Below are 24,441 nucleotides of genomic sequence, written 5' to 3' on the forward strand. Positions count from 1 at the left end.
TACTCTACTGAAGGTCTGCTGTGAAAATAACTAAAGACATACTGTAACAACAATAGCAATTAACATATACTGGGCAATTGGATACTAGGTAATGTATGCTGTGGGCTGCACAAGAAGTAATATTTAATACAATCTTCTCTAGCAGAGCACCACTGAATTTTTTTTTTTTTTTGGATAGGTAGAGTTATAGAAAGTGAGAGAGAGAGAGAGACAGGGAGAAAGGTCTTCCTTCCGTTGGTTCACTCCCCAAATGGCCACTACGGCCGGTGTTGCGCCGATCCAAAGCCAGGAGCTTCTTCCTGGTCTCCCATGCAGGTGCAGGGGCCCAAGCACTTGGGCCATCCTCCATTGCCCTCCAGGGCCACAGCAGAGACCTGGACTGGAAGAGGAGCAACCGGGACTAGAACCCAGCGCCCATATGGGTTGCCAGTGCCGCAGGTGGAAGATTAACCAAGTGAGCCATGGCGCCAGCCCTACCACTGAATTTTAAGAATGAGGAGATCAGGGGTCACAGAGAGGTTAAGTAACTTAAGTCTCTGAGCTGTGGGTGGCAGGCAGTATGGCTTTATAACCCATAATTTCACTTTTTTAGAATTTAGTACCTTTCTAATTTATAATGTCAAAGTAACACAGGTGACTTGGAGGTGAATGAGTTTGGAAACCCCAAAAGACAAACATTATTTATTTATTGTACAAGGGTACTTAAAAAAATTTCATGGAAAAATAAAATTTAATGTATGAGTTAATTTTAGCACAAAAAACAAATCTGAAATCCATGGAAAGTTTTTTCCTAACATGCACTTTCCATATACGAAAAAAACACATCAAACATTTCATACCAAAATAAACTCATTTTCCACGAACTTTTTTGAAGTACCCACTTTTGTGTGAATTCTCTCAGAGTTAATTTCCCATAGTTAAATATCAATCAGGTTAGTCTAGAAATCTGATTAAAAAATGGCTTTAAAACCGCAAGTGGTAAAAGACATCTTACTTGGTTAAATAATTAAGTTTCAGCAAACTAGTCTCCATGAGTGACCTTAGACATGAGGGGAAGAATGTTTTTCTTTATCCAGCTCTGTAGCTTTGAGGGGTCCAACAGAAGTTGTGTTTCTTTGTAGAGATGAAAGTGTGTAACTCTTGAGAATGAGATTTTTAAGCTACTATGATTTCTGAAATCATTTACCCTTACTTACCTGTGTTCCCTAGTCCCTCTGGTATTATTTGTTAATATTTCCCTGACAAATCTTTAAATCAATTATTATCTTGATGATCTCTGCTATCACTGTAACAAAGTAGGGTACAGAACAAGAGGGCAGATTCTGAGGATGAACTAAATATGATAATTACTTTAAATAAAACTGGATAATCCTTACCTTCTTATTGCATTTTTCACAATGATATGCATTTGCACCTTCTAATAAATCTCCTTTGACATACTGTTCCAGAGAATCAAGAAGATTTTGGTGGTTTCTAATGTCTACATTCAAAGTTGTAAAAGATTCTTCACATTCGTACCTAAAATGATCAAAAAGGATTATTCCTTAGTTTACTTATAACTTATAGAAATCTACATTTTCAATATTTATTACACAATACAAAATATATAAACTGTAGGATGTTACCAATAAATGACGACTAACATGTATTCTTAGTCCTTACCCTGTACTGAACAATATTCTAGGTTATTTACAGACTACAGATAATAGGCTGTCCCCATGACAAATCTATTAGAGAAATATCACCAACTTAAGAGAGCACTGGGATAACTTAAGATCACTAGGTGAAATTCTAACAGCTTAAGCTCTTTATAGCTTATCATGCTACTTCTAGTGTTATTTGTTTAGGAAGTCAATTCATGTCACAGCTAAAGCATGAATTTAAGTTCTGGATAGGTTTTTTTTTTTTAATAAAGACATATATATATTTTATATATATACATACACATATATATATATTTGAGAAGCAGAGGCAGTCTTCCACCTGCTGGTTCACTCCCCAAATGGCAGTAATCCCAGGGCAGGCCGAAGCCAGGAGCCTCTTTCCAGGTCTCCAACGTGGGTGCAGGTGCCCAAACACTTGGGCCATCTGCTGCTGCTTTCCCAGGTGCATTAGCAGGGAGCTAGATCAGAAGTGGAACAGCCAGGACTTGAACCGGAACCCACATGGGATGCCAGTGAGGCATGGAAGACTTTCTCTCTCTCTCTGCCTCTCTTTCTCTATGTAACTCTTTCAAATAAATAAATCTTATAAAAAAAAGAGTGATAACAATAATCAGTGCTTATTTGAAGTCAGTGTGCCATTTGTATAGGAAATACTATTTTAATGTGCTTATACTATTATACTTCTTACATTCTAACCTGAAGGGCAGATTTACAAGTAACACATATAGTTTTCCAAAATACCATTTTATTTCCTCAAGAAAAATAATCTCACATAAAAGAACATAAGAGCATCAAATAGTAAGATTAGGCAGAATAAAAGGAACCAAAAGTAACCTAGAAAAAGGAAAAGCTCCCAAGTGGTAAGGTATGTGCAATACGTAATTCATTCAGTTTATGACATTAAGTATTCAGCGGCATCCTCTACTTTTGTTTGTTAAGGTCCAGTAAAAAAAAATTTTTTTATGTTTGTCTATACACACACACACACACACACACAAAAGAATATATTTTCAATGTCATTACTGCTTGCTTACCTGTGTGGGCAGCCTTGGCAAATTTTCTGATCAGCAAAGGAACCTCCTAAGACTTTACTTAGCATAGCTGGATGTCCTAAGGCTTTTAAAGCTTCATCTAAACTATCCACCAACGAGTTAAAAAATTCTAAAGCATCATGTTGTTCACGTAGATTAACAGGTTCACCCCAAAGCCTAAGAAATGAATAAAACATGTAACATGTGACATTCTTAGAATTATATGCTGTTCAATTTTAGGGAGAAAAAAAGCAACACATCCACAAAATGATAGTATATAAACTGAGATTTCATTCTTCAATTAAATGAAGAAGTATAGGGCAAAAAAACAAAAACAAAAAAGCACGATCTACCTAGACAGTGTAGTGAAGGGCGAGTTAGGCTAACATAAAATTAGTACTCCAGTGGCAAAGAACTGCCTTGAAACTACTGGTGTGATTGATGGATAGGACAGGATGGCTCCAAGAAGGATGGCTGTTCCAGGTAATATTGGATATGAAACTTTTTTTTTTTTTGGTGTAACTTTTTAAGTGTTTTTATTATGCATTTGAGAGAAGAGAGACAGAGAGATCTCCCCAAATGCCTGCAACACCAAAGTAGTAATGGGGGAAAAGGGGACAGGTGAGGCTAGGAGCCAGGAACTCAAATGCTTAAGCCATCAATGCTGCCTCCCAGACGTGCATTAGCAAGAAATGTCTGCCTTATGTAAGTATTCTTAAAAAAAAAAAAAAAAAAAACAAAAAATGCTTATTTGAAAGACACATCAGAAAGCACTCACATCCTCTGGTTCACTCCCTAAATGCTCCTAATGACCCTCTACCAAGGCTGAAGGCAGGAGTCAAGTCAACAAGGTCTTTGAAATGGATGGCATGCACCCAACTACTTGAGACATTACTGCTGCCTCCAAGAGTATGTATTAACAGAAAGCTGGAACCAACAGCCAGAGTCAGACAATGACATGGGATGTGGGCCTCTCAACTAGCATCTTAACCACTGGCCAACTGCCATCGTGGCACAGTGGGTTAAGCCTCTGCCTGTGATGCCAGCATCCAATGTGAGTGCCAATTCGAGTCCTGGCTACTCTATTTCTGATCTAGCTCTCTGCCAATGTGCTTGGGAAAGCAGTAGCAGATGGCCAAAGTACTTGCCACTCGCACAAGACCTGGATGGAATTCCAGGCTCCTGGCTTTGGCCTGGCCCAGCCCTGGCTGCTGCAGCCATTTGGGGAGTGAACCAATGATGGGAGATGTCTCTCTGCCTTTCAAGTCTTACTCTTATGTAGGTGTTGGAATTACACTTTATTTCTTTCATTTTATTTAAATTATTGAAAACATAGTACAAAGATACAATTTATTCTTAAATTGATTATTCTAAGTAAAAACAGAAAGGTTAAGATGTTGTTTCGGATGTCTGCATCCCATACTGAAGTGCCTAGGTAAAAGTCTCGGCTCTACGCCCAATTCCAGCTTCCTGCTAATGCACATCCGGGAAGGCAGCAGGTTGACAGTTCCTTGCCAACCATGTGGCAGACCAGGACTGAGTTCTGGGCTCCTGGCTTCCGCCTAGCCCATTCTCTGCTGTTGCAGGCATTTGGGGGAATGAACCAGCAGATGGGAGCAGTGTGTGTGTGTGTGTGTGTGTGTGGGCACATGTACACATGCGTATGTGTGTGCCTCTCAAATACAATGAAAAATTAAAAAGAAAAGCTAATGTCAGAAGAACTCTTGTGATAACACTTCTATATAGCAAATAATGTCATCTCAATGAAAATAAAACAACAATTTGTACATAGTAAGTTTAAAGTCAGACACATCATTAATTGTTAAAATCAATCTGTTTCATTATTGGAAATGACACCAGCTCTTTCTCTTTATTTTTAATCTATACCCAACCTCCCATACTTTCATATGGAGTCAATGTAATAACTAAGAAAGAGAAATGGCATCCTTTACAATGAGAAATCTGTTAAGATACCAAGTGATTCTGCACTGAGTCAGGAGGTGCATGGTAAGAAGCACGTAACATACTTATGTAGTATTTTATTTTTTGTCCTACTTAATACTATTGGTTGAACTCTGTAATTAACACACAATTATTCTTAGGTGTTTAAATTTAACTGAAAAGTGATCCCTGTTAAATATAAGAGTGGGAATAAGAGAGAGAGAGAGAGAGATGTACAATTTGGGACATGCTCAATTGGACTTGCCCCAAATTGTAGAGTTAGAAATGTGCCAGGGGATTCCAATTCAATCCCATCAAGGTGGCATGTACCAATGCCATCTCACTAGTCCAAGTGATCAATTTCAGTTCACAATTGATCATAATGATAGGTCTAAGAGTCAAAGAGATCACATAAACAAGACTAGTGTCTGCTAATACTAACTGATAGAATAAAAAAGGGAGAGAACAATCCAACATGGGAAGCGGGATACACAGCAGACTCATAGAATGGCAGATGTCCTAAACAGCACTCTGGCCTCAGAATCAGCCCTTAAGGCATTCGGATCTGGCTAAAGAGCCCATGGGGAGAGTATTTTAGGCATGGAAAGTCAAGACACTCTGGCAAAAAACAAACAAACAAACCACCACAAAAAACAAACAAACCTAAATGAAAGATCTATGCGAGTGAGATCCCATCCGAAAGAATGGGCCATCAAAGAATGAGGTACCTTTCTCTGAAGGGAGGAGAGAACTTCCACTTTGACTATGAACTTGTCTAAATAAGATCGGAGTTGGCGAACTCAAAATGCTTCCATAGCCTTGGCAGCTCATGACAAGAGCCTCGGGTGATTACTGACGTCATAAACAAGAGTGTCAATTTGTTAAGTCAACAACAGGAGTCATTGTGCACTTACTCCTCATGTAGGATCTCTGTCCTTAATGTTTTGTACAATGTGATTTAATGCTATAACTAGTACTCAAACAGTATTTTTCACTTTGTGTTTCGGTGTGGGTGCAAACTGTTGAAATCTTTACTTAATATATACTAAATTGATCTTCTGTATATAAAGAGAATTGAAAATGAATCTTGATGCAAATGGAATGGGGAGGGGGCGGGAGATGGGAGGGTTGTGGGTTGGAGGGAAGTTATGGGGGAGAAAAAGCCATTTTAATCCATAAGCTGTACTTTGGAAATTTATATTTATTAAATAAAAGTTTAAAAAAAGAAGCATATAACATATTTATGTAGTTTGCTTGCCCTCCTTCCCAAAATTTAACATGAATACAATCGTGAGAGAACCATCACATAAATCAAGGCAGACATTTTGCAAGACAACTAGCTTGAAACTCTTCAAAAATATCAATGCCAAGGGGAACTATCTTAGATTAAAAGTGGAACAAAGAGGTAACAAATTCTTGTGATTCCTTTCTGATAAAGAAAAAACAAAACAAAAAAATCCCCTAAGACTTAAAAAGGTCATTTTAGAGAAATTAGAATATATACCAATGAATATTACAGATTATTCAATGTTATATGTAATAAAATCATTACACCAAAGTAATTTAAGTAGGACAACAATATTATTATCAGAGGATACACATTAAAAGTTTAGAAGTATCATGGTTGCTACTTACCATCAATTGGGTTTGAAAAAAACAAACTATAACCCAAGCATACATACAGAAGATAACCAAATATGGTAAAATGTTAACAAAATCATAAATCTAGGTTATGAGTTAAGGTGATTATCATACTACTCTTTAACCTGCAGGTCTGAAATGTTCAAAAACAAAAAAAACTAGAGGAGTGGAGGCAACACAGTTAACTAACCCACATGGATCAAGAGTAGATTAGATTATGAGTCTGAAGTGTGGTAATTCCAGAGTGCTAGTGTAGAAAAACTGAGCTACACTAGCATAGGGAATAAAAAAACAAAGGTATTAGAAGAGAGAACACTATAAACTGAGTGACAATTTTTAAGATAAAAGCTCAAAAAGTTTCAGAGTGATTTGGAACAGCAGGAACTGAAATGCTGAAAGCCTTAGAGCAGAGACGGGAAAAGCCAGGGAAAGAGAGAACTGAAGTGGTTGATGCAACTGAAAGGGCAAAAGCATAGCTGGGAGGAAAGGTGGAGCCTAGTTAGGGGAATAATGGACTGACATGGTGAACTGGGTGTGGGTGTGTCACTGTACTACATCCACTTTAGGAATTAGAGTACCCAAATAGTTGGTGAGGAAAAATTATCCCAGCTAATAAATAAAAGAAAGATAAAATTAGAATATTGGTATTTTGTGATCTTGATGAAAAGAAAAATAACACCTCAGTCTGATCAAACATCCAGATCTCACTAGGCATTTACAGGAGATGCAGGGGGCTGATGCAAACAGAAAATATTAAAACAGAATATGCACCTATCTCAGCAATAAAGTTCAGACTGTGGGAAAATATATAAGACAAACTATCTCCTTTTATTCTTCCTCCCAATAACTGTAAAGTGGGGGTGGTTGTGGTGGTGGTAAGAGATTTAAGAGTCATTATTAACCATTTTTGGCATATGTACCTCATTTGTATCTTAACTTAAAAATTATGAGATAACTGGGTAAATTCCAACACTGACAGACATATTTAATAATGATCTTTTAAGAGACATGATAATAGCATAGTAATTTTTAAAAAAAGATTTATTATTTATTTATTTGAAAGGCAGAGTTACAGAGAGGCAGAGGCAGAGAGAGTTGGCTCACTCCCCAGATGGCCGCAACAGCTGGAGCTGTGCAGATCCAAAACCAGGAGCCAGGAACTTTCTCCAGGTCTCCCACGCGGGTGCAGGGGCCCAAGGACTTGGGCCATCTTCCCCTGCTTTCCCAGGCCATAGCAGAGAGCTGGATCAGAAGTGGAGCAGCCGGGACTGGAACTGGTGCCCATATGGGATGCTGGTGCTGCACTATACCATAGTGCCGGCCCCAATAGTTATGTTTTAAAACAAACATACATACATACTGGATTCTTTATGGACAAAACATATCTGGGATTTGTTTCAAAACAATCTGAAGGGGTGGGTGCTGTGGTCCACAGCAGGTTAAACTACTGCTTATGATGTCCATATCCTGGTTTGAGTACCAGCTCCCCTGCCTCCAACCAAGCTTTCTGCTAATGCACTTGGGAAGGCAGCAGATTATGGTCAAGTACTTGAATCCTTGTCACCCACTTGGGAGACGCAGATGGAGTCTATGACTTCTGGCTTAGATCTGGTCCAGAACCAGCTCTCTCTGACACTCTGCCTTTCAAATAGATAGATTTGGGAGGGGAGAAGAAGAAGAAACTAACCAACCCACCAATTTGGAAAGAAGTCAAAAGGAGTACAGACTTAACAAGACTGACCACAAATTGACAACTGTGAAGTTGAGTAATGAGTAAAGGGTTCATACTTTTCCCTCTACTTCTGTATATATCAGATGTTTTCATAATAAGGCATCTTAAAAGACTAAAGAATGATGCCCCTCCTTAACCAGGACAGTTTCTAACTCCTCCTATAGGGACAATGAGAGAAAAAAAAAATCCAACTAAGTACAATTTCAATATCATTACCGCCTAAACATTAAACATAAAGATGCCTCCTAACACAGGTTTGAGAAGTTAATCATTGGTATACTGAAATGTTCATTAAGTTTTATGAAATATCACTATTACTACCCATTCATAGTTTACCTGAACTGTTTCCAAAATCCTCTGGGCACATAGTATTGTAGTCGAGAAGCAGCCAAATGACCAAAGATGACCTGAAGGTGTCTTAGAACACCAATGTTGTATTCTTTCCTGTCTTCTGTTTTACTTAATGCTGGTTTGTCTTCAAATTGTTGAGGATATCCAAATACATCATCCCTGGGATCAACATTGCTCTACAAACAAAACAAAAAAACCACGAATGAACTAATCCAGAATAAGTATGTTCTGACAAACGCCAAAACAGTGAACAAATGATTTATACTTCTATTATCTTTCTCATTTCCATTGAATATAACTTTAAATGCATACAATTTATAACATTAGTGTTTGTCCTCACCATTTTACCATGAGGTATCGTAACCAGCAACCCTAACCATCTATTTGGAGAGGTAAAACATATCAATAGTATAATATAACCGATTAAGTTAGACTTAAAACAAGTGCAGGCTCTACCACTTATAACGTACATTAAGTGTTCGGAACATTCAATAAAATACACAAATAAATAACAGAAGTACTCTTCAACAAATGGTTCTGAGAAATCTGGACACCCATATGCAAAACAATTAAGTTGGACCCTTATGTAACATTATATACAAAAACTAACTCAAAATGGATAAAAGACCTAAATCTAAGAGCTGAAATCACAATATTCTTTAGTGAAAACAGGGTAAAAGGCTCAAGACATTAGATTTGGCAGTGATTTCTTGGAGATGATACTAAAGACAAAAGGCAACAAACACAAATGAAACTTCATGGTGCAAAGACACTACCAATAGAATAAAAAGGCAACCTACACGGTGGGTGAAAATAAAATCATGTATCTGGGGGACGGCATTGTGGTACAGTGGTAAGGCAGCCACTGTGACACTGGCACCCCATGTCGGTGCCAGTATGTGTCCCAGCTGCTGTGCTTCCTCCTATCCAGCTCCCTCTTAATGGCCTGGGGAAGAGCAGCAGAAGATGGCCCAAGCGCTTGAGCCCCTGCTATCTACGTGGGAGACCTGGAGGAAGCTGAATACATACCTGAATACATACAGAACAGAAAACAACTTGATTTAAAAAATACATAAAAGATTTCAAGAGATTTTCTCCCAAAGAAGACATACAAATAACCAATAATAAGCACAGGAACATATGCTCAACACCACTAACCATTAGGGAAATGTAAAAACACAACAAAATACTACCTCACAACCAATTAGGATGGCTATAATCAAAATAGAATATAATAAATTTTGGTGAAGACATGCAGAAATCAGAATCCTTGTGCACTGTTGGTCAGAATGTAAAATCACCTGATCACTACTGTTCCTCAATAAATTAAAAATAGAATCATTGTAGGATTTAAAGCTTTTCCATCTGGGCAGGTAGGCAAAAGAATTGCCAACAGGGTTTTAAAGAATAATTTGTACACCCATGTTCACAGCAGCCTTATTCGTAATAGTTAAAATGGAGAAGCAACCCAAGTGCATACCAATGGATGTGAATGCATGAGTGAGACACGGCACAGATCAAGCATCACTAGTATGAAAATCCAGAACTTTTTGAGCATCAGTGGGTGAAAATTTCAGGTTTTGGAGCATTTTGGATTCAGATTAGGAATGTTCAACCAGCAAAGTCTATGTAAATAATCCAAAATCTAAAAATAAATAAATTTCAAACACTTCTGGTCCCAACCATTTTTGAAAAGATATTCAACCTATATATACAAATAATGGAAGTTTATTCAGCCTTAAAAAAGAGGACATTCTTACACATGCTACAACATGGATGAACCTTGAGGACATTATGCTAAATGAATTAAGCCAGTCACGAAAAGTCACGTAGTGCATGATTCCACTTATGTGAGGTCTTTTGAAGAGTAGTCAAGAACAAAGAGACAGAAAGGTGGATGCTAGGGGTTGGGGTTCTTGGGGGAAGAGAGAGCTATTTAATAGGCACAAAGTTTTGTAAGATGAAAATAGTTCTAGAGATAAACAGTGGTGATGGTGTACAACATTATGAACTGCTAATTTCAGAATGGTTAAGATGATAATTTTATGGGTATTTTATCATAACTTTAAAAATACAAAAGTAGAAGATGTAATATGAAGACAGAAATCCCTAGAGGTCACAATCACATGACAGTTACAGAGTAGAATTTAGTTGTTTTTATGGTTAATTGAACATCTTTCTATATTCCCTGAATTGCATCTCAAACCTTTGCTGCAGAAACAGACAATCTCTAGTCCCTGCCCATTAGAAACTTATTGTCTAAGGCAAGAAATAAGAATATAAACAAAACAAAAACCAAGAAAAATCTCACTGTCCAGTGAAGTGCTAAGAGACAACACAGCAGAGAGTAGCATGGAAACAAAGGGAGTGGACCTTATTTGAAATTCTATGTATTCTGTGTGCTTCATTTATTTCTTGCTGGTATCCATTTATGTTTAACTCAACATTCAGGGGATATGATGGGGAACAGAGCTAGAATTTGAATTCCAATTTTCCCTCAGAGCAGGATTCTTAATCAGCTATGGGTATACTCATACGCTTCCCATTCCCCAAGAAGCTTTTAAAACAACATAGAAATGCCCTGACTCTAATCTCTGGTCCTATAGGTTTGGGGAAGAGTTTTAGGTAAGTTTCAGAAGCCCCTTAAGTGATGTTACTTCCTCAGAACAAAACTAGTTCTGTTGACTTAAGGGAACGAAAGCACTCAAGATATTTACAGTGCACTCTGGCTTCTCTCCCATCAACATTATAAACAGGAAAAGGTGAAATACAAACAAAGGGATATAAACATGATAACTTAAATTCTGCCATAGTCTCTTTTTTGAAGAATCCTACCATACTTATGTCAACTCTGGTTTGTCAGTACAACCTAATATCTTCATTACTTTATTCTGCATTGGATACTCCATAGGCAGCCTAAATTCTGCCACAAGACCATGTAACTAACATCAAGTAGCAAGAAGTTCCCTAAGCAATTATAACTATGATCTAGGGGAAATAAAAAAGTAACCTAAAACAAGTATCCCCAATGAAATTGGCAAAAAACCTACAACTCGCCATAAACCAACAGAGATATATGAAATAGAAAAGCAAATATAATTCCAATTATTATTAAAAATGAGTCTTACCATTACACAAAAACTCCAAATTCTACTGAAAGAAGAGGAGTACATTAGCTGTTGTTTTAAAGACATGAAAACAGACTATCATAAAAATTAACTGCAAACTAAAGCCTGGTAGAAAGTTAGCACTATACTATATCAAGAGGCAGTAGTCTATGCTGGGAGAGTCCCCCTCTACTTTCAAATACACCTTAACAGGTTTGAGGAAAGTACTGTACTTTTTGGGGCTGGTGTTATGGGAAAGTGAGTTAACCCACTGCCCACAACGCTGACATCACATATGGGGGCCAACTGAAGACAGACTGCTCCACTTGCAATCCAGCTCCCTGCTAATGCACCTAGGAAAGCAGTAGAAGATGTCCAAGTGCTAGGGTCCCTACCATACATGTGGGAGACTTGGATGGAATTGGAGACTCCTGGCTTCAGCCTGGCCCAGCCTCGGTCCGTTGTGGCCATTTGGGGAGTGAACTATCTGATGGAAAGTATCTCTCTAATTCTGCTTTACAACTAAGTAAATCTTAAAAACAACAATAATAAAAGAAAGTACAATACTTTCTTAGAGAAAACAATATCTGGTATCAGAAACTTTAAACAAAGAAAAAAAAGATTTACCTCATTGTCCTGCTTCTCATCCCCAGACATATCATCATCTACATCACTACCTGTGCCTTCAATTGCAAGAATACCATTCCTGATGGAGGGAATCATGTAGAGTTGCTGAATCACAGAATTCATGTAACAAGTAGCACCAGCATTTTTCAGCCCCACAAATCCTTTTGGTGGGCGGGGCCCAACGGGTGGCAAGTATTCCCATTCAGTGAGTGCTTCACAAGCTGAGAAAAGAAAAGATTCTTGTAGCATAAACACAACCATTTCATCCTTTCAACTTGTTAGGCTGATAAAGCAACACTAGCAGCAACAATTCTACCATCCCAACAGCCACCTGAAGCAGTACCCTAAGTTTGCTTTCCCCTACAACAAATCCGATACGGCAGCAACAAGTAACACTGCAGATTTTTTTTTTTTTTTTTTTTTTTTTTTTACAGAGTTAGAGAGACAGAGAGAAAGGTCTTCCTTCTGTTGGTTCACCTCCCAAATGGCCGCTAAGGCTGGAGCACTGCACTGATCCGAAGCCAGGAGCCAGGTGCTTCCTCCTGGTCTCCTATGCAGGTGTAGGGGCGCAAGCACTTGGGCCATCCTCCACTGCCTTCCCGGGCCACAGCAGAGAGCTGGACTGGAAGAGGAGCAACCGGGACTAGAACTTTTTGCCCATAAGGGATGCCGGCGCCTCAGGCGGAGGATTAACCAAGTGAGCCCTGGCGCCAGCCCCACCACTGCAGATTCTTATCCAAATACACACAAATTTATATTTTACCTGATGGTTTTACTCTGTGGCAGTCTCTGAAGTAGTTATACAAGAGGACACACCACTAATGTCTATGTGCTAACTTCAGTTTATCTTTGTTTAGTCAAGAACTGCCGTAATATTTTGTATATTTATGCTTTAAAAAGTGCCTGCAAACACATCATAGCATGAAGCATCATATAAATACATCAACACACATCACAGCTTGCTCAGTTTTAAATAATTCCAAGACCATCTGGATTTACATCCTGATTTTAATACTTCCAGACTCTTTTGTTTCACCTTCAGGTGAGCTTCTGTTTCTCCTAGTATATCTAATAGTAAAAGTAATATTTGATTTTGCCTATATTGATAGTGCTATTTTGAGAAGCAAAGGAAATAGAGGATTTGAAAGTTCTGTGAGAAGTGCAAATCACATCTTCCTATCTTCTCCTTCCATCTTAGAATAAGCCAGGAAGCAATGTAAATAACATCAGTGTGTAGGACCTAATTAAAATTAAGTATAGTGAAACTGAAAAGTATATGGCCAATAAAGGGAACTGGGTAAATATTCATGTGTTGATAGGGAACAATGACAAATACATCATTAAGTGGAAAACAAAGCAAACAAATAATGTTGTGTGTACTATATACCCAACTGTGGTTTAAAAACGCAGACTAAAGATTTCTAAGTAGACTTTGTGCAAGAGATGCCAAAGGATATACAAGAATTGAGAATGGTTTTAGGTATCAAAGGTGACTGAAGGAACAAATGGGCAGAAACACACTTTTTAGTGTATGTTCTTTTAGTACTTGAGATTTTTACCACAGAAATATAACAAAAAAACTCAACTGTTTGTAGACGTGATAGAATAAAGGTCTAAGCTTTTAAGCAGTTTAACCAGAAACTCCTAAGGTGTTATTGGAAACTTCTTTATATTCTGAAATACAACATATCAAAAAGTATTTTAGGATCTACTATAATCAATTATATTCTTGTGTTATAAACTGTGGTTTTCTCTTAAAAACAAAACAGCTTCAGTTGTGTTTATTTCTGCTTTTTCTGTGATTTACTGCCCTCAACCCCTTTGAGCATCAGTTCCATATATGAAAAGTCTAGAGTCTATGTTGTGGTCTATTTCATGAACTTGCCATGGGCATTTCCTGAGAACACAAAATCAGGTTTTATTCAAACTCACAAGAAAACTATGTTAGAAGACTTTCTAGGGGCCAGTGCTGTGGTGTAGCAGGCAAGGTTGCCGCCTGCAGTGCCAGCATCACATATGGGCATGAGTTTGAGTCCCGGCTGCTCCACTTTCAATCCAGATCGATGCTATGGACTGGGAAAGCAGTAGAAGATGGCCCAAGTCCTTGGGCCCCTGCACGTACATGGGAGACCCGGAAGAAGCTCCTGGCTCCTGGCTTTGGATCGAGTCCAGTTCTGGCCGTTGCAGCCAATTGGGGAATGAACCAGCGGATGGAAGACCTCTCTTTCTCTCTCTCTGCCTCTCCTTCTGTCTCTGTATAACTCTAACTTTCAAATAAATAAATAAATAAATCACACACACACACACACACACAAAGATGACTTTCTAAGTGGGGGCCTGAAAGTTTTTTCTAATGCATGCAAATTAAAGTTATAAATCTGAACTCTGAAATTTACTATAGTTGCTTTTTACTCTGTGGAATTTAGGTTTTATTTCAGATTTAACAAGATGAAGTTTACTCTGCCAACCACTTTTACCACTTGTAGGAGAACATTTAATGATTTTGAAAAATTTTCTTTACTAAGGCTGTCTGCTAATATTAGTTTTAACTGTGCACCCATTTGTTAAAATGGTTAAACCAACAGATGAAAAAAAAAAAAACCCATGTTTACTAAAAAGAGTATGAAAACAGAATTTGAAATAATTACTAAACACATTTTGCATTTTGAAATACTTACTAGTTATTGCTGTACCAATGTAATACATTTCAGTCAAAGAATCTACTATCTGTTTGAGATTCCTCACACAGCCAACAGCTAATGCTACAAGTAACTCGAAACCAGCATTAATTGTAGCTGGTGAACTACAGACTGGAATAGCCTGTTCAGCAGGGAGCTCTCCATTTCTCATATACTGCAGGTAAACATTAGATGCAGGAAAGATGAAATCATCAATTAATTCCTAAAGAGTTGAAAAAAGAATTACACATTAGCAATGTTATTTAAGATCTTGTTACAACTCAGAAAACTTAGATTTTCTAAAAAGATTACATTTTAAAACACAATATACTATAACCAAACATACTCAATTCCTCAGGATAAAAAAATAAGTATTAAGAACTGATTAAGTACTATAGTACTTAATAAAGAAATAACATCAAGATAATACATCAAAGATATGATACTATAAATTAATCATACGTATTTGATGATAAACATTTAGAAGGTTATACTACGTTCTTTTACAAAGCTTACTTTAATCAGATTAGCACCTCCTTTTTCACAACCAATATGAAACTTTTTCTCGGGAGTTTGAAAGGCCAGCAACTCTTTTGTTACCCCAAGGTGGCCTTCCAAGATGGTCTCTTCAACACCTGTTTCGCCTGTTCTTTTAACATCATCCTGCCAAAGAAAATACCATCAAATAACTTATTTAAGGGAGGTCAAAAGGGAGGCAGGACATAGAATAAGACAGAGCTGGAGTGATATAATTCCTCTAAAACCCTTCCATTCAAGCAAGTTTAAGTTTTCTTCAGAACTTACTAAAAGTAGGCTTTACAAATTGCTAGAAGAAATGCTAATCTGAAGACTAGAAACCACAAATTTCTTCAGAAAATAAATTCCTATAATTCTGCCTAAGAAAAAGTTATCTGGCATAATGATCAAAACATGCTAGTTCATCCTACTCATTTTTGATGAAAGCAATTTAAATTTCTTCTAAAAAAAGATGAGAATTTGGAAAAAGATTCAAAATACTAACAGGGAAGAAGCTGAACATTAATGTTCCAAGTCTTAAGTAAGCAAAGCATTTTATGCACAAAGTATTCATTCTGGGAATCACGAATTACTAATATTCTACAATGTGAAGTATATTCTTTGGTCTGTTTCGTTACTCTTTCCATTTAATAAACCACCTATTAATAAAATGTTCCATGTATTAATAACATGACAAACACTATTAACAACAAACTTACCCTAATTCTTTTAAGCCAATCAATTTCATTATTGAGAAGAACTTCAGCATTGGGTACATTAATATTACTATTATAAGCATAATTAAGAAGATGCCTTAAAAGAGTAAAGTAGTCGCCTGAATGTTTAGCTCTTTCTCTGGCTGTGCTCTGAAAAAAAAAAAAGTCGAATAATATGAATTTATACATTTATGCTTAGAATCCCCTTTTTAAAAACCCAGAGTTAAAGACTGCAGAAAGCCAAAATAGTATGAGAAATTACTGGTATCTTATTAAATAGACTGACCTAATTTTAATGCAAACTAGAATCACTAATTTATGAATTTTATGTTTAAAGATATGAATCAAATTGATAAGCATATTTAAAAAGTCTCACCCCCAAAACGGTAAAGAGTAGAGTAATGAAGAAAAGTAGAGGTCTATGTCCCATACAACATCTGGTGCACATTAAAAAGAACTGCTCCTGTGCCACCTGACGAACAGTCCTGAAATAAAAATATTTCACATTTAATATATTTTTAAAAAAGCTTATTTACAGGGCCAGAGCTGTGGTATATATAGCGAGTAAAGCCACCGCCTGCATTACTGGCATTCCATATGGGCACTGGGTTGAGTCCCAGCTGCTCCACTTTCAATCCAGCTCTCTGCTATGGCCTGGGAAAGCAGTAGAAGAAAACAGACCAAGTCCTTGGGCTCCTACACACAAGGGGGAGACCTGGAAGAAGCTCCAGGCTGCTGGCTTTGGATTGGCCAGCTCTGGCCATGGTGGCCATTTGGGAGTGAACCAGCAGATGGAAGATCTCTTTCACTGCCTCTGCTTCTGTGTAACTCTGCCTTTCAAATTAATTAATTAATTAAATAAATAAGTAAGTAAGTAAGCAAGCCTTAAAAAAAAAAAAAAAAGTGTATTTGAAAGGCAGAGACAAGAGGCAGACAGAAAGACCGATATCTTCCATCTACTGGCTCATTCCCAATGGCAGCAACAGTTGGGGTTGGTCCAAGCTGAACTCTAACCGGGTCTCCCACGTGAATGTCAGGAGGCCAAGCATTCAGGCCATCATCTACTGCCTTCCCAGGCACATTAGCAAGAAGCTAGACTGGAAGTGCAGCAGCCAGGGCTCCTGTACCTAGATCTTACTACAATTAAGATGGCAGAGATGCCAAGAGCGTGGAGGTATCTATTTAACATTGCATGGAGTTGAGATTTAGAATACTGTCTGGCACATAGTAGGTACTCAAGAACCAGTTACAAATTTAATACTACATGTTTATCATGGCCTGTTCCATAAGAAAGTAATCTTTCTAGAACCTACAATATAGGATCTCCTAAGCACATGAATGTCTTACAGACATCACCAACTACATTTCATGGTAACTGTTTCTGACTCTGTTAGCTTGCCAGGGAGTTCAGAGCCTAATTTACAATTCAAGTAAAAGTAACCTGACATTATACATTTGGTGTACTAACTCATCTCCTGGATTAAAAAAAATTATTGGAAAGGCAGAGACACACAGACAGAGGTAGATTTTCTATCCATTGCTTCACTCCTTAAATGCCTGTTAACAGATGGGACTGGGCCAGGCCAAAGCCAGGAACCAAGAATTCAATCTGGGGGTTGGTGCTGTGGTGCAGCGAGTTAATGCCCTGCCTTAAGCGCCGGCATCCCATATGGGTGGTGGTTTGAGACCCAGCTGCTCCACTTCCCATCCAGCTCTCTGCTATGGCCTGGGAAAGCAGTGGAAAATGGCCCAAGTCCTTGGGCCCCTGCACCTGCATGAAGACCCAGAAGCAGCTCCTGGTTCCTGGCTTCAGATCGGTGCAGCTCCGGACACTGTGGCCAATTGGGGAGTGAACCATTGGATGGAAGACCTCTCTCTCTGCCTCTCCTCTTTCTGTGTAATTCTGACTTGCAAGTAAAATAAATAAATCTTAAAAAAAAAAAAAAGGAACTCAATCTGGGTCTCCCACATGGATGATAAGGACCCAAGAACTCCAACTATCACCTGCTGCCTTCCAGGGTTAATGGAATCAAGTAGGAATTGGAAGTGAAGCTGGACTTAAACTCAGGCTCTTGATAGGGGATGTGGGTGTCCCAAGCAGCATCTTAACCACTGCACCAAATGCCCATACCATCTCTTGGATTTTTAAAGTGGCCTCTGAAAACAATCCATGGCCTAAAAACCAGAGGGATTCAAAAAAGTCTCCCAGGATTTTTGTGAATAGAAGTAAAATTGCGGGAGGGGTGGGAGAAGCAGAGAACCCAAATAAAGCAAAGTTAGCAGTACCTTTTTTTTTTTTTTTTTGGGGGGGTGGGAATCAATAACTTCTATCAAATTTTCAAAGGTGTGTCTCACTCCCAGTAGCCTAGCTTATTTATTCTTAAACAAGTTAGGTATACAGCCCAAATAAAATAGGGGAGGGTACAAAAAGAGTTGGTGCTTGTCAATCGCTAATCCAACACCCTCAAGCATATGCAGACTTCTAGACTGATTCAAAAGGAATATATATTTCTGTAAACAACTCCTATAGTCTCTATCATAACAACATACCATAATCTGGTCATTTCCTATGACTTCTGTCATCTTTTATTTGGAATAATGAAATGGTCTAACTGCTTCTCATGCTACTTTATAACCTATTCTCAGGATATCAACCAGAACAAATTTATAGGCCAGCGCCGCGGCTCAATAGGCTAATCCTCCACCTGCGGTGCTGGCACCCCGGGTTCTAGTCCTGGCTGTCCCTCTTCCAGTCCAGCTCTCTGCTATGGCCAGCAGTGCAGTGGAGGATGGCCCAAGTGCTTGGGCCCTGCACCCCATGGGAGACCAGGAGAAGCACCTGGCTCCTGGCTTTGGATCAGTGAGATGTGCCGGCCGCAGCGGCCATTGGAGGGTGAACCAACGGCAAAAAGGAAGACCTTTCTCTCTCTCTCTCACTATCCACTCTGCCTGTCAAAAAAAAAAAAAGAATAAATTTATAATGCTGTTAGGTTCTCAAAACCCTCCAAGATTCCTATATCTTAACCTAGGGTATAAGTCAATGTCCTTGGAATGACTTATAAAATACTTCTCTCAATATTTATACATTTCATTACCATACTCTTTCAGAGAGTTGCTTAAAGGTCACTTCCTTAGTGAAGCCCTCTTTAGTGTCTCTATAAAACCACCCCACTATTTCCTTACTCTTTATATTCCCCTTTCCTGCTTTATTTTTCTCCACAGCATTTATTACTATTTAGAGACTACAGATAGTAATATGCAATTACTATCTATATACCATACTGGTATATTTTCCTGTTATGTCTTCCCTTCCTCGTCCCTTCTGGCATCTCCAAGAAGGCTGAGATTTTGTCCATTTTGCTTACTGCTAAATCCCTGGTGACAAGAATAGTGTCTAGTACACAATGGGTATTTGATAAATACTTACCAAATAAATAAGACTATTATTTTGAAATTTACTACTACTTAGATCTCTCTATAACAGACTGTCAAATTGACTCCCATTAACCTGAAACCAGTACACTCAGCTCTGCTCTGAAAGCACTATCCCAGAAGTAGCAAGCCAAATGTCTTCAGGGATCAGAGAGATATAAAAATGAGTTAAGTAGGCAGAGTATAAAGCGACAGGCTCTGGAGAGGGCTGGAAAAGTATATCACACCTAAAGGAATTAAATTTCAATTGCAACTAATTACAATAAAATAAGGTCAGCATTATGATATGGAAGCAGATCAACTAACAGGAACAGAGGTCTGGGAAACTGTCCTAGTCTAGGGATAAGAAAAATTACTGGAAAATGGGGGCATTTAAGTTAAAAACTTACAAGTAGAAGGAATGGCCTGGTTGTGGAGTACTCATAAGCCAAATTTTAATATTTGGACTGAATTCAACGGTAATGGGAAGACACTGCAAGATTTTAAACAGTAAAGTACTTTGGCTTTTGTTTTGCAAAGACTACTCTGCTTGTAAAGTGGTCAACTGTTCAGAGGGGTGTAAACACGAGGGGTGGGAAGATCAAGGATACTGCAGTTATCCAGGCAATGGGTGCTGGTTGCTTAGATGCAGGTAGAAGCAGTGTAAGAAAAAAAATGCATGGAACTCAAAGATACATGAAGTCAAAGAAACAGACTTGGGAGTGAGGGTGAGAGAAAGGGAGAACACTGGCTATGCCTATAATCCATTTTAAGCAAATATAAATCCTATCCAAACATTTACTCACATGCTACATCCTGCATAAAACCATCACTTCTGCTCCTTCCAGGTAGAAAGTAATTTATTCTTCTTCTAATTCTCAAGGTACTTTACCTTTTGTGGCACCATTTCTGTCTCAAATTCCTTGAGTACAATAACTACCTTATTTGAGTTAGGATTATTTATTTATTTTTAAATTTGAGAGGCAAGAGAAAGAGAACACCAGACAGAGCAAGCTCCTATCTGCTGGTTCACTTCCCAAATGTTTGCAACAGTCAAGTTCAGTACCAGGAGCACAGTCCAGGTCTCTCAAACAGGTGGCAGGAACCCAATAACCTGAGCTATTATCACTGTCTCTACTGACAGGAAGCTGGAGTCAGGAAATCAAATCCAGGCACTCGGATGAAGGATACCGGCATACCAAAACAATACTAGATTAAAACCCATTTTTTGACTGGATTTTAATTGCCAAGCACATAGTAGGGACTCACATATTTGGTGATGGATTGTAATCAAACTCAAACCATGTGGCACAAATATATCAGAATTCAAGAGGCAGAAAACTTTCAACCTTAGTTTGGGTATTTAGCGATGGCATGACTCAGTCATATAATTTCAATAGTCTTAGTACCTCCATTGGCAGTCTACTTTGAAGTCGCTACAGAGATTAAGAAATGTTTTATAATATCTATATTGGTTATTCAGTGTATCTATGTGATTATTCAGGTATAAACTCCACCTGAGGAGCAGACTCAGATAGGCAAGCTCACAAGTCCTAACATGAAACCCTTGGTGCCAGATGTTTGTGGATTCAGATTTTAGAAAATTAATGCCAACTAACATTCAGATCAGGCTTGCTACCAAATTCTTATGAACTATAAACAAAAATTTTAAACCTATAGTGAGTACTCAGAAAATCAAATTCCTAAGTTCAGAAAGCTCACAACCTTAAAATATTCCTTTTATTACAGGCAAGATAACAGAGATACACAGAGATAAGAGCTTTCTATACTCCTTGACTTCATTGTGTATAAGTTTTAGGAAAGAGAGAGGTGAAATGGTTCTAACTTACATAAAGGGAAATTTCTATAAAGGGTAGAGGACAAAGAAAACCATTCAATCAAGTTTCTTAATTTTTACGTGCCTAAGAGGTAAAACAAATTCTTAATTTAAAGGTTTAAAAAAATCAAGAGGCAGGCATTTGAGACAGTGGTAAAGCAACTGCTTGGGACACTCACATCCCATATCAGAGTGCTTGGGTTCAAGTCCTTGCTTTCAATTCCAGATTCTTGCTATGCACACCCTGGGAAGCAGCAGGCTCAAGTACTTGAGTTCCTGCCACCCATGTGGGAGATGGAAGACTGAGGCAGAAGGCTTCTTACTTTGACCTGGCTGAGTCCCAGCCGTTGCAAGCATTTGGGGAGTGAACCAGTATATAGAAGTTCTCTGCCTGTCTCTGTCTCTCTGCCTTTCAATTAGATAAAAATTTTAAAAATATATCAATTAAAATAATCAACAGGAATATAAATTTGCTATCTCCAAGTCTGATCTCATTAAAACTGTTGGCTATTTGTTCCCTTTGAGCATAATACAGTCAATGTACTAACAATTATGTACATTTAAACTTGATTATTTTAAATTTGATCTTCAGCTGTACTGTAAATAGGATACTGCATTGTAGTCTCCGTATGTTTATTACTTTTCTGTAATATTTAAGAGTTTCTTAAAGTATACAAAATGTACAGTTACTAAAACATCTAATTAACTTCTCTTCCTCCTTTGAAATGAAGGGGTTTCAGTTGTTCTTACATGGGAAGAACCATAATAAACAATATTCCTGTAATTTGTAACATAAGTATTGCAATGTTAGTAACAATCTTACAGCCTTGTTTTCCAAAGTTCATTTTATTTTGATCAGTTCAGTATATTGCACTAATTATTTTAGGTATTTTCATTATATGAAATCTACCATGTGTCAGATGATTTAATCTATTTAAGTGTTGAACTGCTAGCAGAACTTGTACATTACAGTAATTCAGAATTAGTAAGGAAAACAGTTCACCAGTGTTTAGTTTTATATTGAGGTGCTCAGGTTGGAATAAAGTGGTATAAAAAGCAAAACAAACAAAAACAAAACAAAACAAAAAAACAAAAAAACCCAAAAACTGTTGGCTAATCATCTTTCCTCTTTCTTACCACTCCATAAACGCATTACTAAGTGCAACTAGACTTGCTTATCTTTTTCGATATGCAGAGCTTTTGCTAATCTGTAACTATACCTAATTTATAAACTATCACTGTAAGTATGTATGATTGAGTATTTTCAGACTACCCTGATTTGTGGGGACCCTATTTAAATGAGTTTCTGAATAGGCTGGACTGGATATCGCCAAGAAATTATTCAAGGAACTTCTTAAAATAGTAGACATTCCCACTTGAGCCCCAGGCACTGTAGAACATCTTCTAGAGTGGCCAAGTTGAATATTCCACTATATTTCATACATTTTTAAAGCTTTATTTACCACTAGCCATCACTTTAGCAAATTGCTTATTTTGACTTAACACTAACCTTCCAGCAAAGAATTCTGTTTGCTGAATGGCATGTGACAATAATAAACCAAGTGAACATTTTCTGTGTCTTTTCACAAAATAGGATATAAGACAGATCTAATGACACATAACAGTGACATTAGAGTGCAAGTTTAAATTTCCTTATATATGAAGGTCAAAACCAGTTTCATATGAGTATGGAAACTAACATTTTCTACAATCTGATTAACTTCCACAAAAAAGCTGGAAGCAAAATTACTGTCACTGATTAGACGCTCCTGAAATGGCAATGAGGGCTTTATAATTGATAATTATTTTCAGGGTAAACTGCAAAAGTTCTTAACAACAGCCCCATCTCATGAATTTAACATAAAATTAACAGTTTGATTAAAAAACCCTGGCATCTAGAAATCCAAGACAGGTGGCCAATGTCATATAATAATGAAATAGTATAAATCAGGCTTTTTAAAAAGGAGGCATAATATATAGATACCTTAGGTGAAACTGAAATTAGAATAACTTAATTAGTACTTTGAGAATACATTGGCATTCTGCAGAAACTGTAACCAAACAAATTTAGGTTAAGCAAAAGATTGTTAGATAATGTTTTTCTCAGCACCAATGTACTACAGACATAATAATAAGTATTTCTGGGATGCATTTTGCCAACATAAATTATTTCTGCTTACAAAAATAACATCAAACTCCTTACAATTAAAAAAGATACTTACTTGCTGTGACAGTGCAACAGTAAGTCTATAATGAATGTTTGCCAAGCCTTTTCTTTACTAAGCGCATCTAAGGCTGTTGGAATCAAGGCAAAACACAGTGTCATCACTTCCAATGCTTCACAGCAAACTTGTTCATCTTCCAAGTCCGGTTCATTGCCTGCATTAGTCTGTAAAATTATAATTGGGAGAAAATCATCTTGAAAAGCATTAAGAAAAATACCAACTTCCAGCTAGTGCTTAAAATTTACCCACGCACATGGACCACTTGGCCTCCGTCTCTACCTGCAACTCTCGAGGTCCATTTGGAATACTCTGGAAATGACTATAGTACTCATCATGCCCTCCCACCTCATCTGCATGCTTGTATTCTATGGTTGTTATTACCTGTCATCAACCATGGTCCACAAGTATTAAATAGAAAACTCCCCAAATAAAGGATTCTTAAAGTTTTTAAATTGCATGATGTTCAGAGTAGCATAAAATCTCTCCCTATCCTACTCTGTCCCACTGGATGTGAATCATCCCATTGTCCAGCAAATTCACACTGTATATGCTACTCTCATTTAATACTCCTAGCTGTCTTGGTTATCAGATTGACTAGTGTACTGCAGTGCTGTGTTCAAGCAACCCTTAAGCAGTTAGCCTAATGCTCTATCATAACACCTATGTCCATTATTCACTTCATCTTGTACAGGCACTGTGATTTCTCATATTTCAAGAAAGGTGAGTACAGTAGATATTTTCAAAGGCCATATCAATGTAATTTTTGTTGCAATTTTTCTATTTTATTAGTTATTTTAATCTTACCGTGCCTATAGACTAAACTTTATCACAGGTATGTAATGTATAGGAAAAACATAGTATAAATAGGGTTAATACTGTCCACTATTATAGGCACCCACTGGGGGTCTTCAATGTATTCCCATGGGTAAGGAGGAATAACTGTAAAAGATAGGTAATGAAGTGT

General features: G+C 37.7%; 1 protein-coding gene across 6 annotated transcripts in view; it reads right to left on the minus strand.

Moving 5' to 3' along the window:
• USP9X (ubiquitin specific peptidase 9 X-linked) overlaps positions 1-24,441 on the minus strand; it is a 136,846-nt gene that overhangs the window by 21,720 nt on the left and 90,685 nt on the right. For all 6 annotated transcript variants that reach the window (XM_062183741.1, XM_062183739.1, XM_062183740.1 and 3 more), the window contains 9 exons: positions 23,475-23,641; positions 16,381-16,489; positions 16,008-16,154; positions 15,289-15,435; positions 14,773-14,995; positions 12,095-12,315; positions 8,346-8,536; positions 2,699-2,872; positions 1,377-1,518 (listed from right to left, as the gene is read on the minus strand). In XM_062183741.1, coding sequence (XP_062039725.1) covers positions 1,377-1,518; positions 2,699-2,872; positions 8,346-8,536; positions 12,095-12,315; positions 14,773-14,995; positions 15,289-15,435; positions 16,008-16,154; positions 16,381-16,489; positions 23,475-23,641 — 1,521 coding nt within the window. The remainder of the gene's footprint in view (positions 1-1,376; positions 1,519-2,698; positions 2,873-8,345; positions 8,537-12,094; positions 12,316-14,772; positions 14,996-15,288; positions 15,436-16,007; positions 16,155-16,380; positions 16,490-23,474; positions 23,642-24,441) is intronic.

Source organism: Lepus europaeus, chromosome X, assembly GCF_033115175.1.
Source record: "Lepus europaeus isolate LE1 chromosome X, mLepTim1.pri, whole genome shotgun sequence".
Classification (NCBI taxonomy): Eukaryota; Metazoa; Chordata; class Mammalia; order Lagomorpha; family Leporidae; genus Lepus; species Lepus europaeus.